General features: G+C 36.1%; 1 protein-coding gene and 1 pseudogene across 1 annotated transcript; one reads left to right on the top strand and one right to left on the bottom strand.

Annotated features, from left to right (window-relative positions):
• Positions 1-1,606: 1,606 nt before the first annotated feature.
• LOC122097673 (wiskott-Aldrich syndrome protein family member 1-like) lies at positions 1,607-3,529 on the bottom strand. Its single transcript, XM_042668277.1, has one exon. It carries the CDS (start codon positions 3,527-3,529, stop codon positions 1,607-1,609), a length of 1,923 nt encoding a protein of 640 aa, XP_042524211.1.
• Positions 3,530-9,627: 6,098 nt separating this feature from the next.
• The window catches only part of LOC122097672, an 8,566-nt pseudogene continuing 953 nt past the window's right edge, over positions 9,628-17,240 (top strand).

Below are 17,240 nucleotides of genomic sequence, written 5' to 3'. Positions count from 1 at the left end.
TTACAACTTTGGCGGGGGCGGGGGGGGGGGGGGGGGGGGGGGGGAGGGGCAGAGGGGGGGGATTGGGTGGAAGGGCGGGGGGAGGGAGGCTGGGAAGGGATGGGAAGGGGAAACAAAGGAGGAGGCTACAATGCTTGATAAGAAATGTACTCATTATCTTGCCTATGTAATTGTAACCCCTCTGTACAATATTTTCATAATAAAATATAAAAAAATTACTTTCTTTTCATTTCATTTCTGCTTGAAGAACTCTATTACTAAAGATAAATTCTAAGGGGTTTTCTTGGTGTGTGTGTGTGTGTGTGTGTGTGTGTGTGTGTACTGTCATATTCAAAATCATTCTTTTTTTTCATAGCTGAGGACTGAGTTTAGGGATGTGCAACATGCACTTGCTAGGCAAATGTTCTTTCACTGAGCTAAATCTCCAACCCTAGGATTCATTCTTGACAACAGTTTTCTGAAATAACTTCTTTCTTATATGGTTTCAAATAAGAAATTTACTGTTGTCATTCCCCTATAAAAATTTGCTATATAATCTAATTTTAAGATTTTTTTCCTTTAGTTTTAATTTTCACAAGCTTAATTATGAAGTATGTAGAAGGGTTTTTAAGGAAGGTTTATTCTATTTTTGTTCCACTTAGATTTCTTAAACTATTACTTAAATTTTTCAATATACTATAGAGACAATATAAAACATACTATGTAACCATTTGTGTGTGTGTGTGTGTGTGTGTGTGTGTGTGTGTGTGTGTGTGTGTGTTTCTGTGCTTGTCCTGATGCTTAGACTCAGAGCCTGGGCACTGTTCCTGAGCTTTTTTCTCAATGCTAGCACTTACCACTTGGCCCACAGTTCCACTTCGGGCTTCTTTTTTAACGTTAGATTCGAGGGAAGAGTCTTACAGCTTTTCCTGCTTGGGATGGCTTCAAACCCCAGTCAGTTCCCAACCAGCACAATAAAAAGCCCTCAGGAATAGCACCCAAGCCCTGAATTCAAGCCCCCAGGATCAGCCAATAAAAGAAGCCTGCAAATTAAAAAAATGGTAATATTCATTCAACCTATTCCTTGAGGAATATTCAGAACTATGAATTTAATTTATGCCTTTGGAGTGCACACACATAAATAAGACAAACAGTTCAAATGTTCAGGTTAAGCATTATTTGAAATGGAATAAAATATTTATAAACCATGAATTTTAATGAATATGTGTTGTCCAAATGCACAGAAATTCACAAGGCAAACCCCTTTTATAGTAAATTCATGCTAATAAAATAAGAACTACTAATAAGCCAATATGTATAAATTCTTATTTTCATTCATGCTGATACAATTACTGATATTTAATATTTTTATATTGAATGGACTTTTAATGAATATTTTCACAATCAACTTATTTAACCATCATGGTCCCAAATAAACTGTGTTGTGTAAAAAGTACTCTGTTCTTGATATTTATTTGAGCAAATGACCTCCTTAAAAATTGTAATATATTGAGGATTTCAGGCTGATCTATTTTCTTGAGGGAAAATCAGAGCTGATGGTTAATTCTAAGGGAAAAATACAATACAACAAGGCAACAGATATTTTATGTTGCTTGGATTTATTTTCTTACTTTTCCTCCAGCCAATCACTTTCACTATCTGATATTTCTGAACTATATCCCATAGCCTTACGACGAGTCAGGATAACACGTATTTCATTTTCAAGTGGCTTAACTTTTGCTTCTTGTGAACACTGATCTTCAGGTTTGTGTAACACAGTTCCTTTTCTTATTGCTTCCATCAAATCACTCCTGGTTGTACTGAGTATTGGAAAACATGATGGAGGAGATTGTTTTAAATCAGAAGAAAACTTGCTTGGTGAATACTGGGAACTTGAATGACTCTTGGTTCTTCTTGAAATAGCAGGCGTTGTTTGAGTAGAAGAAAACAATGACTGTAAAAAGGAATATTCTGATAACTTAAAATCCGGTGATTCTGATTGTTGTGGATTCAAATTTCTTGTGGATTTTGCAGCTGGAGGACTTGCTAATTTTTCATTCAAATGTCTTGAAAATGGGCTTGATTCTTGTTCTAGTAATGGGAATGCAGATGTTGATGATTGTGAACATGAAGATATTGATGATATTGGAACTGAATTTGACCTTTGTGAAGTTAAAGATTTTGGTTGTGGTGCTATCAAAGACTCTGATGTAGAGAGAATCGAATTTTGTGGTAATGGTGAATGTGAAGACTTGAGTTTTGATGGAAATGAAGACACTGCTGATTTTCCCAGTAAAGGTGACTGTGAAACAGAAGATGATACCAATTGACAAACTGAAGAGATTTGTAGTCGTCCAGGAAAAGCATAATTGACATGATCTTTAACAGGAAAAGGATCTAAATGTGAAGTCACTCTTTTATCTTGTGGATTTTGATCCTTTGGTTTCAGTTCAGAATATGTAAAAGATTCTGATACTGTAGGATAGAATTTGGCTTTTGGTGGTGTAGTTGGAATGTCTGTATCAGGAGTAGATTGTAGGTAACCAGATTCTGCTGTTGCTGCTGGTGTTGTTGCTGCTGTATGTTTCCAAACAGGTAATGAAGGTTTAACTGCAGGTTGAACCGTTGCAGGAATTTCTGACCTCTTTGAAGCTCTCAATCCAGCTAAGCACTTAATTCGTAGTGAAGGTGATGAGGATGGTGCTTTAGGATTTATAAACACTTCTGTTTTTGGATGATGATTTTGAGGTTGGGATTGTATTTCTCTCTTTGCAGTTTCATAACTGACATAAGGACATGAATTTTCCCTATCTCCATTTGCATCATGCTCTGGGTTTAAAGCACTGGATAACATTTTTCCTACAGCTCTTGTTAGAAGAGTGCTAATTGTACTAGATTTGTAAGTGGAAAATGTAGAATTTTCAGATGGTTGATTGACATTTGAATGAAACACCTTACCACAAGCAGCTGGAACATTATTATCCATTGGTTGAAATTGTGGTATATATTTTGAATCATTGGAGTGACCTGTGTCCTTCTTGTTCTGCACAAACATTTCCCTCTTATGTCCTTTACTTTTTGCTATATTCTTTTCTTCCCAAAGCTTGGGGCTTGATGAACATAATTGGAATGAATCATCAGGAGAAATTAAACCATTTATCTCATCCAAGTGGTAAGAATCACACATAGTGACAGGTGACATTTCTACATTATCACTGTAACTTTCAAGTGTCTTAGGTAATGAATTAAAGGAGCATACTTGCTGCATTTGGAGAGTTGCACTTGGAAAAGTATTTCCTGATTCTTTAACTTGCATTGTTAATCCTTCATTTGGATACTTAGCAGTAATAGCGTCAGTTAATTGGGTCACATTTTCTTGTAAAATTGTAAATTTAGAAGAGACTCTATGAATCTCTTTGTATACTTTCCCAAATAAGACCTCAATATATTTATTTAGATCAGTTATTTGCCTAGCTATATCATTTAAACAAGTATGAATTACCTCAATTTCTCTGGTCATCCCTGTTCGGTCCCATTGGTCTTCATCCATTTTTTTTTTCAATGACATATTAGATTCCTGTTCTTTCAGCACAAAAGTGGTCTGGAGGCACTTCTACATCAGCTTCTCTTCACTATCCACCATTACTCTCATCCGTTCCAGGCTTTTCCAGGTTTTAATATCACCAGAAATATCTGCCCATACTATAAGCTGCCATGTTTGAGAGGAAAAGGTGCTGTTTTCAGTTTATGAGAGGTTACATAGCAACCAAATTCTTCACTAGAATTTTCCATTTGAGCAGGAAGTGAGAGAATAATGCTTCTGAATTATTGCCACACCCTTATGGCCTGAACTATTTTACCAATGGAGGGAGGCCATTTAAAGAGAAAGTAGTAAGACTGTGACATAATCTCATTTACTCTGAAAGTGTGGCCCTAAATTTTAGAAAGAAAGAAAACAGCTGTTTTTTGTCTTTAAAAAACAAATATCTACGATCTTATTCCAAAACTATCTTCTAGTTTCGATGTTTTCTCTGAGCTCCAATTGGATATTACTCATCTATCTAAATTTTTTCTCTTATTATTCTCCCCAATTTTTCTCTATTTTTTGGATCTGACCATTTCTACCATTCAGTTAGTTGTTCTTGTCCCTACCCCCCCCCCCAAGAAAAAAAAGGTAATAAGCTTTATCCTTGACACTTTATCTCCATATCCAGGCTCAAACTCTGTTCTTCCAAGATGTTATTCTCCTTTCTTCTATCCATGCTTCAATGCTTGTATCCATCGTCCAAAGTTTCTTTAACATGGATATTTATGAACTTCCAGTAAGAAAGGAAAGCTTTGTTTCAAAAAAACCCATCTAAATATGAATATATATATATATATATATATATAATATCAGAACTAAAACAGATATGATCTCTTACTATGCATTCTGGAAAGAACCATTCAAGGACTGAGAGATCAAGGAATTTAAATACTGGTAGATAATTACTATTTGAATTCCATTCACTGGGGTTCTATGAAGGTACTGAAGGGTAGGATTGACTATAAGAAAATGGAAATTTTAGAAAGACCATACATATCCTTATATCAACAGAAAGAAATCTCTGAAAAGTGAGTTTTCTGGAAAGGAAAGTAAAACTGTTCATCCATCCTCCAAATTTTCACACACTGATACAAATAATACATAACCAAAAGCAAAAAAATCTCAGCACTGCTAAATATGGATATAAGTCTACTAACAATACTTCATTGGAAAAAAATATCTGAATTCATAATTTGGGAGTTGTTGATGTTCTACTGCTGTAGACACAGCCAAGCACTAGATTTTAAATGTTGAAAAGTGTGATGATATGTTTTGGAAAAAGAAAAGAAAAATGTTCTTAGATGAGAAAGGATTTTTATTAAGGAAAAATTTATAAAAATTCCTAAAATCATTAACCAAAATAATGTTCTAACTCCAAAATTTAATTATAAATTATAGCCAATTTTAATGCACATATATCTCTTCAAAAATTGTGTTTTATATACTTTGAGCCCTACTCATTCATTCTGTACAGTTTTTCATCTTTCTCATGCTTATTCATGCCTGACATCTGCAAAGTGGAGTCTTGGGTCATCCTGATCATAGGAGAGGAGGATGTTGACTTCCTACTCGATACTATGACTATGTATTCTATTCTTTTCTTGAACCTAGGACTCCCTTTAACAAACAACCTAACAGTATGGGGAGTCTATCCTTGTTGAACCAGGGTAACATCTCTTTACCTGTAGAGGCAACAGAAATCCTGAGGTATAGGCTCCCCAAGGCAAAATTGGTAGGGCTTAGTGGTGTCACCTGTACAAATTCATTTAAGAAATACATTTGTCTTGCCATATTAGAAGCAGGATCCATTAAAACCTGAAACCAAGAAAGCATCGCAAAATCCAATGGACAATCTCAAGTCACAGAGGCTTTTAAATAGCCCCTGTGACATTCCAATCCTAGGGATACAGAAACTAAACTCAGGGTGGATGTTAGTGCAAGTCCTTAGGTTAATTAACAAGGGAGTGGCAACTTTCATTCCAAATCCCTACCTCATTGTCTCAGATTCCTGAAAGTTCTGAATGCTTTTCAGTTATAGATTTAAAGGACTCTTTCTTTTGCATTCCTTTACACCTTGACTTCTAATTTCCATTTACTTTTGAGGACCCCTCTAACTAATCTATTCAGGTGATATGAATCATTTTGCCTGATGGATTCAGAGACAGTTCTCTCTTGTTTGGCCAGAGTCTAGCTGAGATTTGGTTTTATTCAAGCATTTCCAAACCACTGTTGTTCGCTATATGGATGACATACTTTTTGTGAAAGACTATATAGACAGAGACTGCCAAATGGAAACTCAGAAATTGTCCAATTTCTTGGCAGACAGAGGTTATAAGATGTCAAGGGCAAACGCACAATTCTGTTAAGAGACTTAAATATCTAGGGCCATTAGTAAATGAACTTGGAAGTTGGGAGAGGACAAATTAAATTCTACCATGATATTTCCCAACCCCATGGACTCTCAAGCAATTGAGATTTGGGGAATCATGGGTTATGTTGGTTATGTTCTTTAGTGTTGGGTAATGGCTTGACCCCTGAATCAAGGAATCAAAGAGACTCACAATTCACAAACTCAATTTGTAAAATGCAACCAATACAATAACAGGTCTCTGACCAACTTCAACAGGCTCTTCTGCAAGCACATGCCTTTGTGTGTCCTGATTGCATAAATCTTTAACCTATCTGCCCATGAGAGGAATGAGGTAGCCTCAGGGTTATTTATCCAACCTTGAGAACAAGTAGGGTACATTAATAAAGTACCTGAGGTTTTATTTAGTTACTTAGTCACTTTTTTGTGTGCAATCCTGGAGTTGAACTCAGGGCATGGGCACTGTCCCTGAGCACTGTTTGTTGCTCAAGGCTAGCACTCAACCACTTGATCCACAATTCCACTTCCAGACTTTTGGTGCTTAATTGGAGATAAAAGTCTCATGGACTTTCTTGCTTCAACTGGTTCAAACTGCAATCCTCAGATCTCAACCTAAGATTACAGACGTGAGCCACTGGCAACCAGCAAAACATGATGTTTTAGTCAAGGGATGGTCAACCTTTCTAAAGGCTTTGGCAGCCATGGCCCTTCTACTCCACAAGGCAACTAAACACGTACTGAGAAGGACCTGATGTGTACACTCTTCATAATATGATAGGGATACTAGCCTCTAAAGGAAGCAGGCTTCTCTAATACCAAGCCTTGCTGTTGGAAAAGATACCTGTCCAACTCATACCATCCTCTTCTCTAAATCCTGTCAAGTATCTCCCTGAAGAGAGGAAAGAAGTAGAACATGACTATGACCAGGTGATACACAGACTTATGCAGTGAGGAAAGATTTGAGCAAAATCAGTCTGGGCACTAAATTTTTGGTGCTACAGCTCTATATCAAAAGAAAATGAGATCTGCAAATCAGAGGAAGGGAATGGAAAATGTGGTGTGACTATTGGAGGAAGGGACAAATGGGAGGGGGAGAATAATGAAAGTAGTGATTCTGATCCAGATGCACTTTATACATAAATGGACATATTAAATTTTACCCCTCTTTTAAACAACCATTTGTATATTTTAAATAACTAAATAAATTCAGCCTTTGTCTTAAGTAAACAGGTGAAATTGTATCTGTTTGGTGTCACTAGAATTGTTTTCCCCTAACTTGTAAGAGCTTTAAAGTTCTGACTTATGTCACTGATGTACCCCTATCATTTTAACTTAGCCAAAGATTCTAAATTTTGTTTGAAAAATAGAAATGAAATGAATGTGTATATGTGACATAATTATACCTATTATGGTAATTGTTGCTGGTGCCTTTGTATGTTAAATGTACTTATGTTCCTTCCATAAAGTACAAGTCTTTTTTTTTTTTTTTTTTTTGGTCCTGTCGTGGAGCCTGAACTCTGGGCCTGGACGCTGTCCCTCAGCTCTTCAGCTCAAAGCTAACGCTCTACCACTTGAGCCACAGCGCCACTTCCATTTTTTTTTCTTTTTTGCTTATGTGGTGCTGAGGAATCGAACTCAGGGCCTCATGCATGCAAGGCAAGCGCTCTACCACTGAGCCACCAAAGTACAAGTCTTAAATGCAAAGGTTGGGACAAAATTTTTACCTAGCTGATGTCCTCCAACTAATATTGTCAGTGATATTTTCATAGGCATATGTGTGTTTTCAATTATAATAAGAGTGTATTGATGCTGATGGATTATTCTAGACTTTTGCATGCAACGAAAAAGCTACACTGTTTTGTTAATTGATTTTTATTTCCAAGTTTTAACCATGGTTACTAAGGGTTTTTTTTTTTTCATTGCAGTTTTTGTTCTTCTCTGGACAATCCCATGAAAAACAAAACCCTAGAAAATATTTCTGTCTAATATTTTCTGGTTTTGCCTTTGTTTTCTACTTATAAAATTTTAAACTGTTCTCTGTTAGTATTATACAGAAGTACAGATTCTTTTTTTTAATTGTGAAAATACTGTACAGAGGGGTTACAATTACACGAGCAAAGTAATGTGTACATTTCTTATTAAGCATTGTTGCCTCCTCCTCTGTTTCCCCTTACCATTATTTCCCATCTCCTCCCCACTCCCTACTAAAGTTGTAAAGTTTGTTTTTCAACATAATGTCTTGTACATCTCATTGTTGCAATGGATCCACCTGTATCCCTATTTAAACAATTTGTTTTTTTTTTCCCCTTCCCCTCCACAAATTATACCAACATCAAATACAGTGAAAACAGGGTTATACCGTGGGGGGAGGGACATACAGAGCAACAAAGAAATCATCTTATAAAGATGTTAGAACCAATAGCAAGAAAGAAAAACCATTTGGGTCCTTATCCTGGGATTCATTTCACCTAACATCAACTTATCTGACCGTTTCTGCTTGGCTCAGACATAGAAAGAATGACATTGCCCTATTTGTTAAGAAATGGAAAGACTTGGAAAAAAATTATATTAAGTGAAGTAAGCCAGGCCCAAAGAAACATAGGTCCCATGGTTTCCCTTATTTGCAGATTCTAATAATAGCAATCTGAGTAACATTTTGATATGTTAAAACATGACTTGCAAAACAGGCAAACTTAAAAGTAATTAAATGTCAGGTAAACCAGTTTAATAGTCACTCCTTATAGTTTCTCTTTTGGCTTAATTTTTTTCAGAAATGTCATTTGTCACTGACTCCACTGGACCTACCAGTCCTCCCTGTGACATGAGAGAACAGACTATATCATCTGGGCAACTAATCCAAGAAATGAAGGACTTTGAGTAACCACAGAGTGGTTAATTGATAAAATAGTACTTGTCAGAGATGGCATAGAAAAAGGCCTTTTATTTAAGTAGAGACAAAAATACTATGGCTGTGGCTCTAAACATATTTTTAGTAGTTTATGTTTATGAAGTTACTTAAAAGAGGATTCCCTATATAATTTATTTAATTTGATGTTCCCTGACATTGATTTTCTCCTATATTTTGCTTCATAATGGTATTTCCAGTTTTAGGTCATATCAAGTACTTTTGACCTACATATTCCAGCTATTTGTCTCCTTTTCATGTAAGCCTAATTCTTTTTAAACTAAGAAACATTCAAACATAAGAGCAAAATTGTAAAAATACAATTTAAAAGATGTTTTTGTTGCACTGTGAATTAACTAAAATTTGAGCACTTTGCTGTCTCTCATCTTTGCATCTGTGCCCTTTGATCTGAGCCATTTCTTGTTGTAGATACTTTTCCATTACCTTGGTATCCAGAAAGAATAGAATTAACTGGTAAGCATCTGGTGACAAAAAGCAAACTGCCACTCAGATAGGCAATGCCTTCTTACCATCAAGAGAACAACCAAAGGCTAGAGTCCACCACTTAGGCCTTCAGAGACAAAGACTGAAATAATGGTCAACTAGGCCATATTTATAACATGGAATTCTCTTAACTATGCACACCTTCCATATCATCTTCTCTCAATTCTCCCTATTTAACATGAGGCCAAAGTCTGTACCTCGGAAGATAACTAAAATGATACCTTTCCCATATTTGTCATATATTCTGCCTTTTACCACTACTCTTTACTTGAAATATGAGCGTGAATGGCCAAGCCTAACATGAAACTCCTGGAATTTGGATACCTCAGTAAACTCTGGTGGAAAAGGCTTGTTCATTTAATGATTATCATGAATTCTTAAAAGAGAGAAAGAGAAACATACAGACAGATGAGGCAGAAAGAGAAAGACAGAGAGACACAGAGAGATACAGAGAGAGACAGAGACAGAGAGAGAGAGACAGAGAAACTGTAAGGGACTGATATATCAATGGTCTCTTCCAGGGCTGGCTGCTAATGATCTAAATTCCTTCCACTAGGTCTCATCTCTGATTTAATAGCACTGAGCACCAACCAATCTTTTTTTTTAATTTTAATTTTAATATTTTATTGTGAAAATACTGTACAGAGGGGTTACAATTACATGGGCAAGATAGTGAGTACATTTCTTATCAAGCATTGTAGACTCCTCTTTGTTTACCCTTCCCATCCCTTGCCATCCTCCCTCCCCCCCATCCAGTCCTCCCCCCCCCAAGTTGTAAAGTTCGTTTTCAACATGACAACTTGTACTTCTCATTGTTGCAACAGGTCCACCTGTATCCTTATTTAAACGACTTGTTTTTCCTCTTCCCCTCCACAAATTATACCGACATCAAATACAGTGAAAGCAGGGCCAACCAATCTTTTAACAAACTAAATCTTTGGGGCAACAAATCTAAACTATCGTGGAATGGTTATATTGAGATGTTTACACTGTCTTATGAATTTTAAACTCTTCTTTACTTTCATTGTGCAGAATCAGACAAGTTTCCCACTTTGTCCTCAGGACCAACCAATCACGACAATGTGCACAGGAATTCTCTTCTTATTGGTTCAAATGCTTGAATAGTCTCATAGCCAGATGACACTCACATGTTATAGTTCAGAGGAATGAATACTGTGGTTTCTGGTGAAGAATTTTTTCCAACTAAGAACCTTAAGCCAGAGAAGAGAAAAAGCTCAGATACAGAAAATAAAATCTAGTAAATGTTAACTACTTCTAAGAAATCTCTGTTTAGCTCCTTTGCCTATTTATTAAATGGTCTCATGAAGAAATGTTCAACATGTCTGACTATAGAGGAAATGCAAATCAAAACAATACTAATCTTCTATCATACCCCACTAAGAACAGTCATCATCACCAATATGAACAACAACAAATGCAAGTGGATAATGTAATATCCAAAGAAAAAGAAAATGCAAGTGGGGAACTCTAATTACACAGTTGGCAAAAATGTGCATGGTTCAAACAGTATGAATGAGGTTGTAGTATCCTCAAAAAGCTAAATATAGAACTATCCTACAATCAAACACTAATACTCTTGAATATTTATCCAAAAGATTACAGTACAAGTCAGAATACAGTAAAGACTTGCACACCCATACTCATTGCTGTATTATTCACAATAGCCGAGTTATGGAAACAGTACAGATGCCCAATAATGAACAAGTGGATCAAGAAAATGTGATATATATATATATATATATATATACATATATGTGTGTAATATACAGACACTGGAATTTTATTTATCCATCAGGAAGAATAATATAAATTATGATAATGGCAAATTTTTAAATAACATGCCATACTCAATATTTCATCATTTGCAAGGAAATGGATGTCCCTGGGGGAAAATCTGGCAAGTGAAGTAAGTCAGGCTCAGAGAGACAAAACTACATATTTTCTGTCATATGTGACATCCTATGTGAATTATCAACATATAAACCATGTGCAAGGCCATATCTGTATATAAACAAATTGATGAAAGTATGGTATATACAAAGGAGAATTCCAAAGGTATAACTCCTTTCAACAATTTAGTTGTTGACACATGTTTTCAGGAGGCTTAAACATGTTTTGTCAGATGCAATGAGGCACAAGGGGAAGAGAAGATAAGAGATAGGAATAGTGAATGAATGTAATCATAGTATCCAGTGTATATTTGTAAAAAATGGAATCAGATAAAATAAAAATAGATTGGGAAGTAAAGTAGAAATAGATTGGGAAAGGGAGAATAATTAAAGGAGTAACATTCATTAACATGATTAACGTATAATTAACATGTTAATCACATGCTGAATTAAGATCTCTGAATAAAAAAGTTGATATAGGGAAAAACACAGGAAAAGTAAATATCATTAGAAACAATACACAATAGCTCTAGTTTTTATTTCCATGACATATTTACCAAATTTATGAAAATTTGAGTATGACTTTTTAAAAACAGTATCTAGATTGCACTCTGATTCAGAGCACATAGAACCTCTGAAGTTACTTGCCCCAGACTTGCAAGGAAATGCCACTCTGACTGTGCCTTCCCAAGGACATTCCACTGTCCATGCATGCCACTTTTTCAGCATCTGGTGGATGACATGCTAATATCAGTGTATTTCTTGGACCTGTGTCCACTGCCATATGATGTTTTGTTGGGTAGGAAGTGAGAATTCTGAGAACCAGTGACATGTAGAATAGCACAATGACTAATGAGACATCCTATATTTCTGCAAATGGTTGTTTTGCTACAAGCATTGCAGGCAGAGAAGACAAATCCATAACCAGAGGAAGTATCTATTGCCAGAATACAAATAGCTGTCTTCCTTTCCCAGGATGGAACTAGTCCATTGTAGATAATCTGCCATGGGCTAAAATACTGCTAACTTAGGGAAGCTAGCCAATTTGATGACCTACTATTGTTTTTCACTCACAGAAGATTGGACCCTCAATAGTGACCATAGCCAGGCCAGCCTTTGAGAGCAGAAATCCTCCATTGCTCCGCGCATGCATAACCCTTCTCCATACCACCAGGCTCATTTTGTTCTTGAGCCTACTAGCAATGACAGAAATGTTTGGGAAAAGACTATCAGTGCTCTCTTCAAAATGGGAATTCTACTATTTCAGTATTAAATCCTCCCTGTGTAGATCACTTACTGTTGTCTCTTTTGGTTATCAGAGACCCCATGAATAAAAGTGTCCTCCAACTTAAAAGAGGCCCATCAATATGCTTCGTGCTAATGGGACTCTAGAAATTTCACTGAGGTTGAAACCCTATGAATATTTCTCTGGTTTACTTTCCAATTTTTGACACTAAAATATCTTAGCAGAAACACTAAGTGGTTTCTTCTTATTTTTAGGTCCATTATGCTTATTGTCATCAATGTGATGCACAGTGTGATATCTTGAGTCAGGAAAATGAATACATTTTATGCAAACTGAATTATCACACTGTAGAATTGATGGAGCACTATGTGAGACAGTGAAAATATAGTATGCAAAGCATATATACCTGCTGAAACAAATTGCTTTTGTAGGCAGTACTCAGAAGCTTTACTTGAAATGTATATTAAAGATCAGTATCTGTCTAAAATGTACCAAGGGATATGTTAATTTACTTAGGGAGTGATAGCACATGTTAACCAGAAGCTATAATTATGACTACTGTCTGATGAAGTTTATGATAATCCACCCTCATTTTGTAAGACCAATTTGTTTCCTTCCCAGGCCAAATATATAACTTGAGTAAAGTTGTGGAATTACTAAGAGTACAGTAGTCATAAACAATTTTAAAATTCCTGCACAAATTTAGTTTTTCCATCATTTGTTCACCATATATAACTGTGTATGTATATCTGTGACTTCCTTCTACTGAAATACATGGGAGAAGGAGACTCGCTCAAGATCCCACAGTTAGTGACAAAGCCTTAACTCTACCACAGGATTCCCATCTAGTCATTTGTTCTTTTCCTCATTTCTAATTTCCTAAGGCTGTCAGAATAAAAGTATTGTGAATCAGCATCTAGTTTCCAAAAAATTCCTACAATAATGTAGCTAGACTCACATTGTTTACATTGTTTACTAAATTGAAAATACCTTTTCAGTGTGTGTGTGTGTGTGTGTATGTGTGTGTGTGTGTGTGTGTGATACAAGACAGACAGACAGAGAGAGAGAGAGAAGAGAGAGGGAGGGAGAGAGAGAGAGGATGCAATGAGAAAAGTAACTTTTTTTCAAAATTACTTGCGTCAAAATGTATTAAGTGGAGGGGTCATGATATTAAAATACTACTCATACATGTGTGAAATACTATGATGAAACCCCTTTGAAGAGTAAAAAGTAAAAACAAATAACAAGTAAAACATTTTGGCTGAAATGAGGTACAAGTGAAAGAGAGATGGTTAAAAAGGTTAATGAAAGATGAATGTGGTTGAAATACATATGCATGTGTGAAGATGGAACAAGGCACTTGTTGAGATTGGTTTGGGAAGTGGGAGGATGATGAAGGTCAGTAATGGGGGGGTGAATCTGATCAAGGTACATTCCATGCATATATGGACATGTTAAAATGAAATTCCCTTTATTATTTGTCACTGCTAATGAAATGCAAAAACATCTCAAATATTTAAACAATAAGTTTTCAAAATTTATCAAGGCAATTTTCTAGCCAACATATAAATCAGTTCCTAATTAACTCTAAATGTCCAAAGGGTGACCCATATGGAAATTAAAATGTGTGAAATGACTAAGACGGTTTGTTTTAAAGCTGTCTGACTCATAAAAGCTAACGCTAGTATATCTGGTGGTACAAATCACATTCAGATGCCATTTGCATTCATAGTGTGCAAATATAGTCTCTGTTTCCTATCTGCTGACAACTCTAGCTCTGTGTCTACTCGCTGCAGAATCAGTATGTAATACTAACTGTAAAATCAGTGTGTAATACTCATTACAGAAGCAGTATGTACTACTCACTGCAGAACCTCAACTTCTTAGGGCTGGGAAGGTGGCTCAGTGGTAGAGCACTTGCCTTGCATGCATGAGGCCCTGGGTTCGATTCCTCAGCACCACATAAGCAAGAAGAAAACAGCCGGAAGTGACGCTGTGGCTCAAGTGGTAGAGCGCTGGCCTTGAGCTGAATTGCTGAGGGACAGCGCCCAGACCCAGAGTTCAGGCCCCACGACCGGACCAAATAAAGAAAGAACCTCATCTTCTTCTTTCTTATAACTTTATAACCAGTTCCATTAGCCTTGGATACTGCTATATAGCCTGTAGCCACTTTATTTTCTCACTTATTTTTCCTGTAATTAGCAGTGCCAAAGTTTGAACTCAGTTATCTATTTGTGTGACTTCTTGCTCATCTTGCTTGCTCATCTGTGCTGTACCACTGAAGCTACATCTATAGCCCAACTCAGAGGAATTGGCCTCCTTTAAGTAGCTAGAATTATATGAATGAGCCACCAGCAACGGCTAGCTGATTCCCCTTCATTCTTAATCTGCACAACTTCCTTTCAACAACCTAACCTCACAGATGTTAAAATTATCAAAAATTAAAACTTCATATCATACTGATATGGCAGACCTGGCTGATTTCTTTAAGTTCACTGATGTCTTTAAGGTTAGAACTTCATGTAAGAAAAATTATCTGACAAAAAAATAAAAGAAAGAAGGAACTCTGTGAGAACAACTACCTCTCTTCAGTTTTAGTCTGAATGCTGTGTATGAGTCAATATCGGAAGTGATACATAATCATGTAATAAGAGATAGCTGCACCAGAACAATCCAGGGTGAACGTGTCTCTCCTCTTCCCATCAGTGCTTTTATGGAGCATTTAACCTACATATATAGCATGCTTGTCCATTTGGATAGATTGCTGCAAACTATAGTATTCTTTGTATGAACTGCATTAATACTTGGGTTCTATAATACATGAAACAGATTGAGAACCTGGAAGACATAGCTCTTCTGGAAAATGTTTGCCAAAGAGTCTCAATATATTTGTAAAGCTATGTTTATATGGCAAGTTACATATAAAAATTTAATTTTGGAGGAGAAGAGGTGGAGATTCCTTAAAAGATGTAGACATTTGGATAATAATATACTTCAAAAATTAGTTTTGTTACTTGGAAGAGGTACATTGTTACTATTAAAGTATCCCCAATGTAAACCACAAATAATTTTTCAAAAATTGCCTCAAAATTGGAATTTGCAAGGATATGCACTGAATTATGCACCTAATAAATAGGTGAAGTTGTTCTTTTCATAAAAGAAATTTAATATAGACTATCTCAAGGTAACAGCAGAAGTTTGATTTATTTACAAGTAACAAAGCAGTCTCTCAAATTACTGTAATACCAGGAAGACCAAATCCAGGTACATTTTGATAAAGATAGGGAAGAGGGGCCAAAGGAGGTACTATCTGATGCTGTACATATAGCCAGTGAATGACTTGCAAAGTTTAGCTAGATGGAAAGGCAAATAGCATGTGGCTCAGGTAGACAAGTAGTCAAAACATATGTCAAAACACCAACAATCATGCAATATCTGTAGAAAATATTAGCAATTGAGCTTGTTACCATGCATTTAGATAAAATGCTAGAAATGTTCCCTTTTGTTTCTTAATGGGTCTATTTGCCATTCATATCATACATCACCTGTATTCTCTTTTTTTTGTCAGTCGTGGGGCTTGAACTCTGGGCCTGAGTGCTGTACTTCAGCTCTTCAGCTCAAGGCTAGCTCTCTACCACTTGAGCTACAGTGCCACTTCCTGTTTTCTGGTAGTTTTATTGGAGATAGGAGTTTCATGGACTTTCCTGCCCGGGCCGGCTTTGAACTGTGATCTTCAGATCTCAGCCTCCTGAGCAACTAGGATTACAGGCTTGAGCCACTGGCGCCCAGCTCACCTGTATTCTTATAGTCCTCTCTATACAAGTCTACACTTGCCACAATTAACTATTTTTATTCTAATTTACTGGGAATTGCTTATAAAATTCCTGGTTCCCAAAATTCAATATTAATTTCCCTGGCCTATCAAATATCAAACTCATTATCTTTTTCATTCATTATATGTACCAAATAATGCTAATAGCTATTCTAAATTTAGTTATACTGTAATAATTCAAAAACAATTTAATATTCACTCCTATCTATCTATCTATCTATCTATCTATTTATCTATATGGTAAGGATTACTTGTTTATCCAAATCAGTGATAATTGCTATAGCAATCCTTCCCCAAACAGGGACTGAAGCTGACAGGCTCAACCTATGTCTGGGATCTTTTAGTTATGCTTATCTTTTTCCGTCTTTTCTATCTCCTCCTTTAAGCATTATAGCTCTTATGTGTACTCCAAAGGTGGCCACAAATATACTGTGTTCCTTTTGGCTATGTAATAAATCTCTGGTTTTTGTCCTTTATATTGTCCTTACCTGAACTCTTAGAGTTTGGGCCTCAGGTCTAAAACCTTTGATTACAGACAAAGTCCTTTGGAAACATTCCCAATACAAACTAAAGCTACATGGTATATTAAGAGATGTTCAGGAGATTCCCTGAGTTCTAAACCAGATTTTCTTTACATCTATTTTGTAGGGGCAAGCAAATTTTCCCTTGGTCCTCAGGACCAATCATATCAGTGTTGATAGTAATTTCCTTTGTGTTGAGTTACAGTCATGAATGGACTCAAGGTGGCCATATGACAGCATCATTTTACAGTTCAATGTAATAACTATTGTGGCTTCTAGTGGAGAATTTCTTTAGCTAGCAAAGGCTTAAACTTCAGGGATAGAAAATAAAATTTTCACAAAGGGGCAATACTTAGTGGTTACCATTTCTATTTCCATTGATTAATTCC

This window comes from Dipodomys spectabilis, unplaced genomic scaffold (genome assembly GCF_019054845.1).
Source record: "Dipodomys spectabilis isolate Male_0828 unplaced genomic scaffold, ASM1905484v1 ptg000424l, whole genome shotgun sequence".
NCBI lineage: Eukaryota > Metazoa > Chordata > Mammalia > Rodentia > Heteromyidae > Dipodomys > Dipodomys spectabilis.
The sequence above is the reverse complement of the archived record's forward strand: the minus strand, read 5'-3'. Positions and strand labels throughout refer to the sequence as shown.

Excerpts from the sequence above, each read along its gene's own strand:
- LOC122097673 (XM_042668277.1), bottom strand. The coding sequence starts at position 3,529 with ATGGATGAAGACCAATGGGACCGAACAGGGATGACCAGAGAAATTGAG.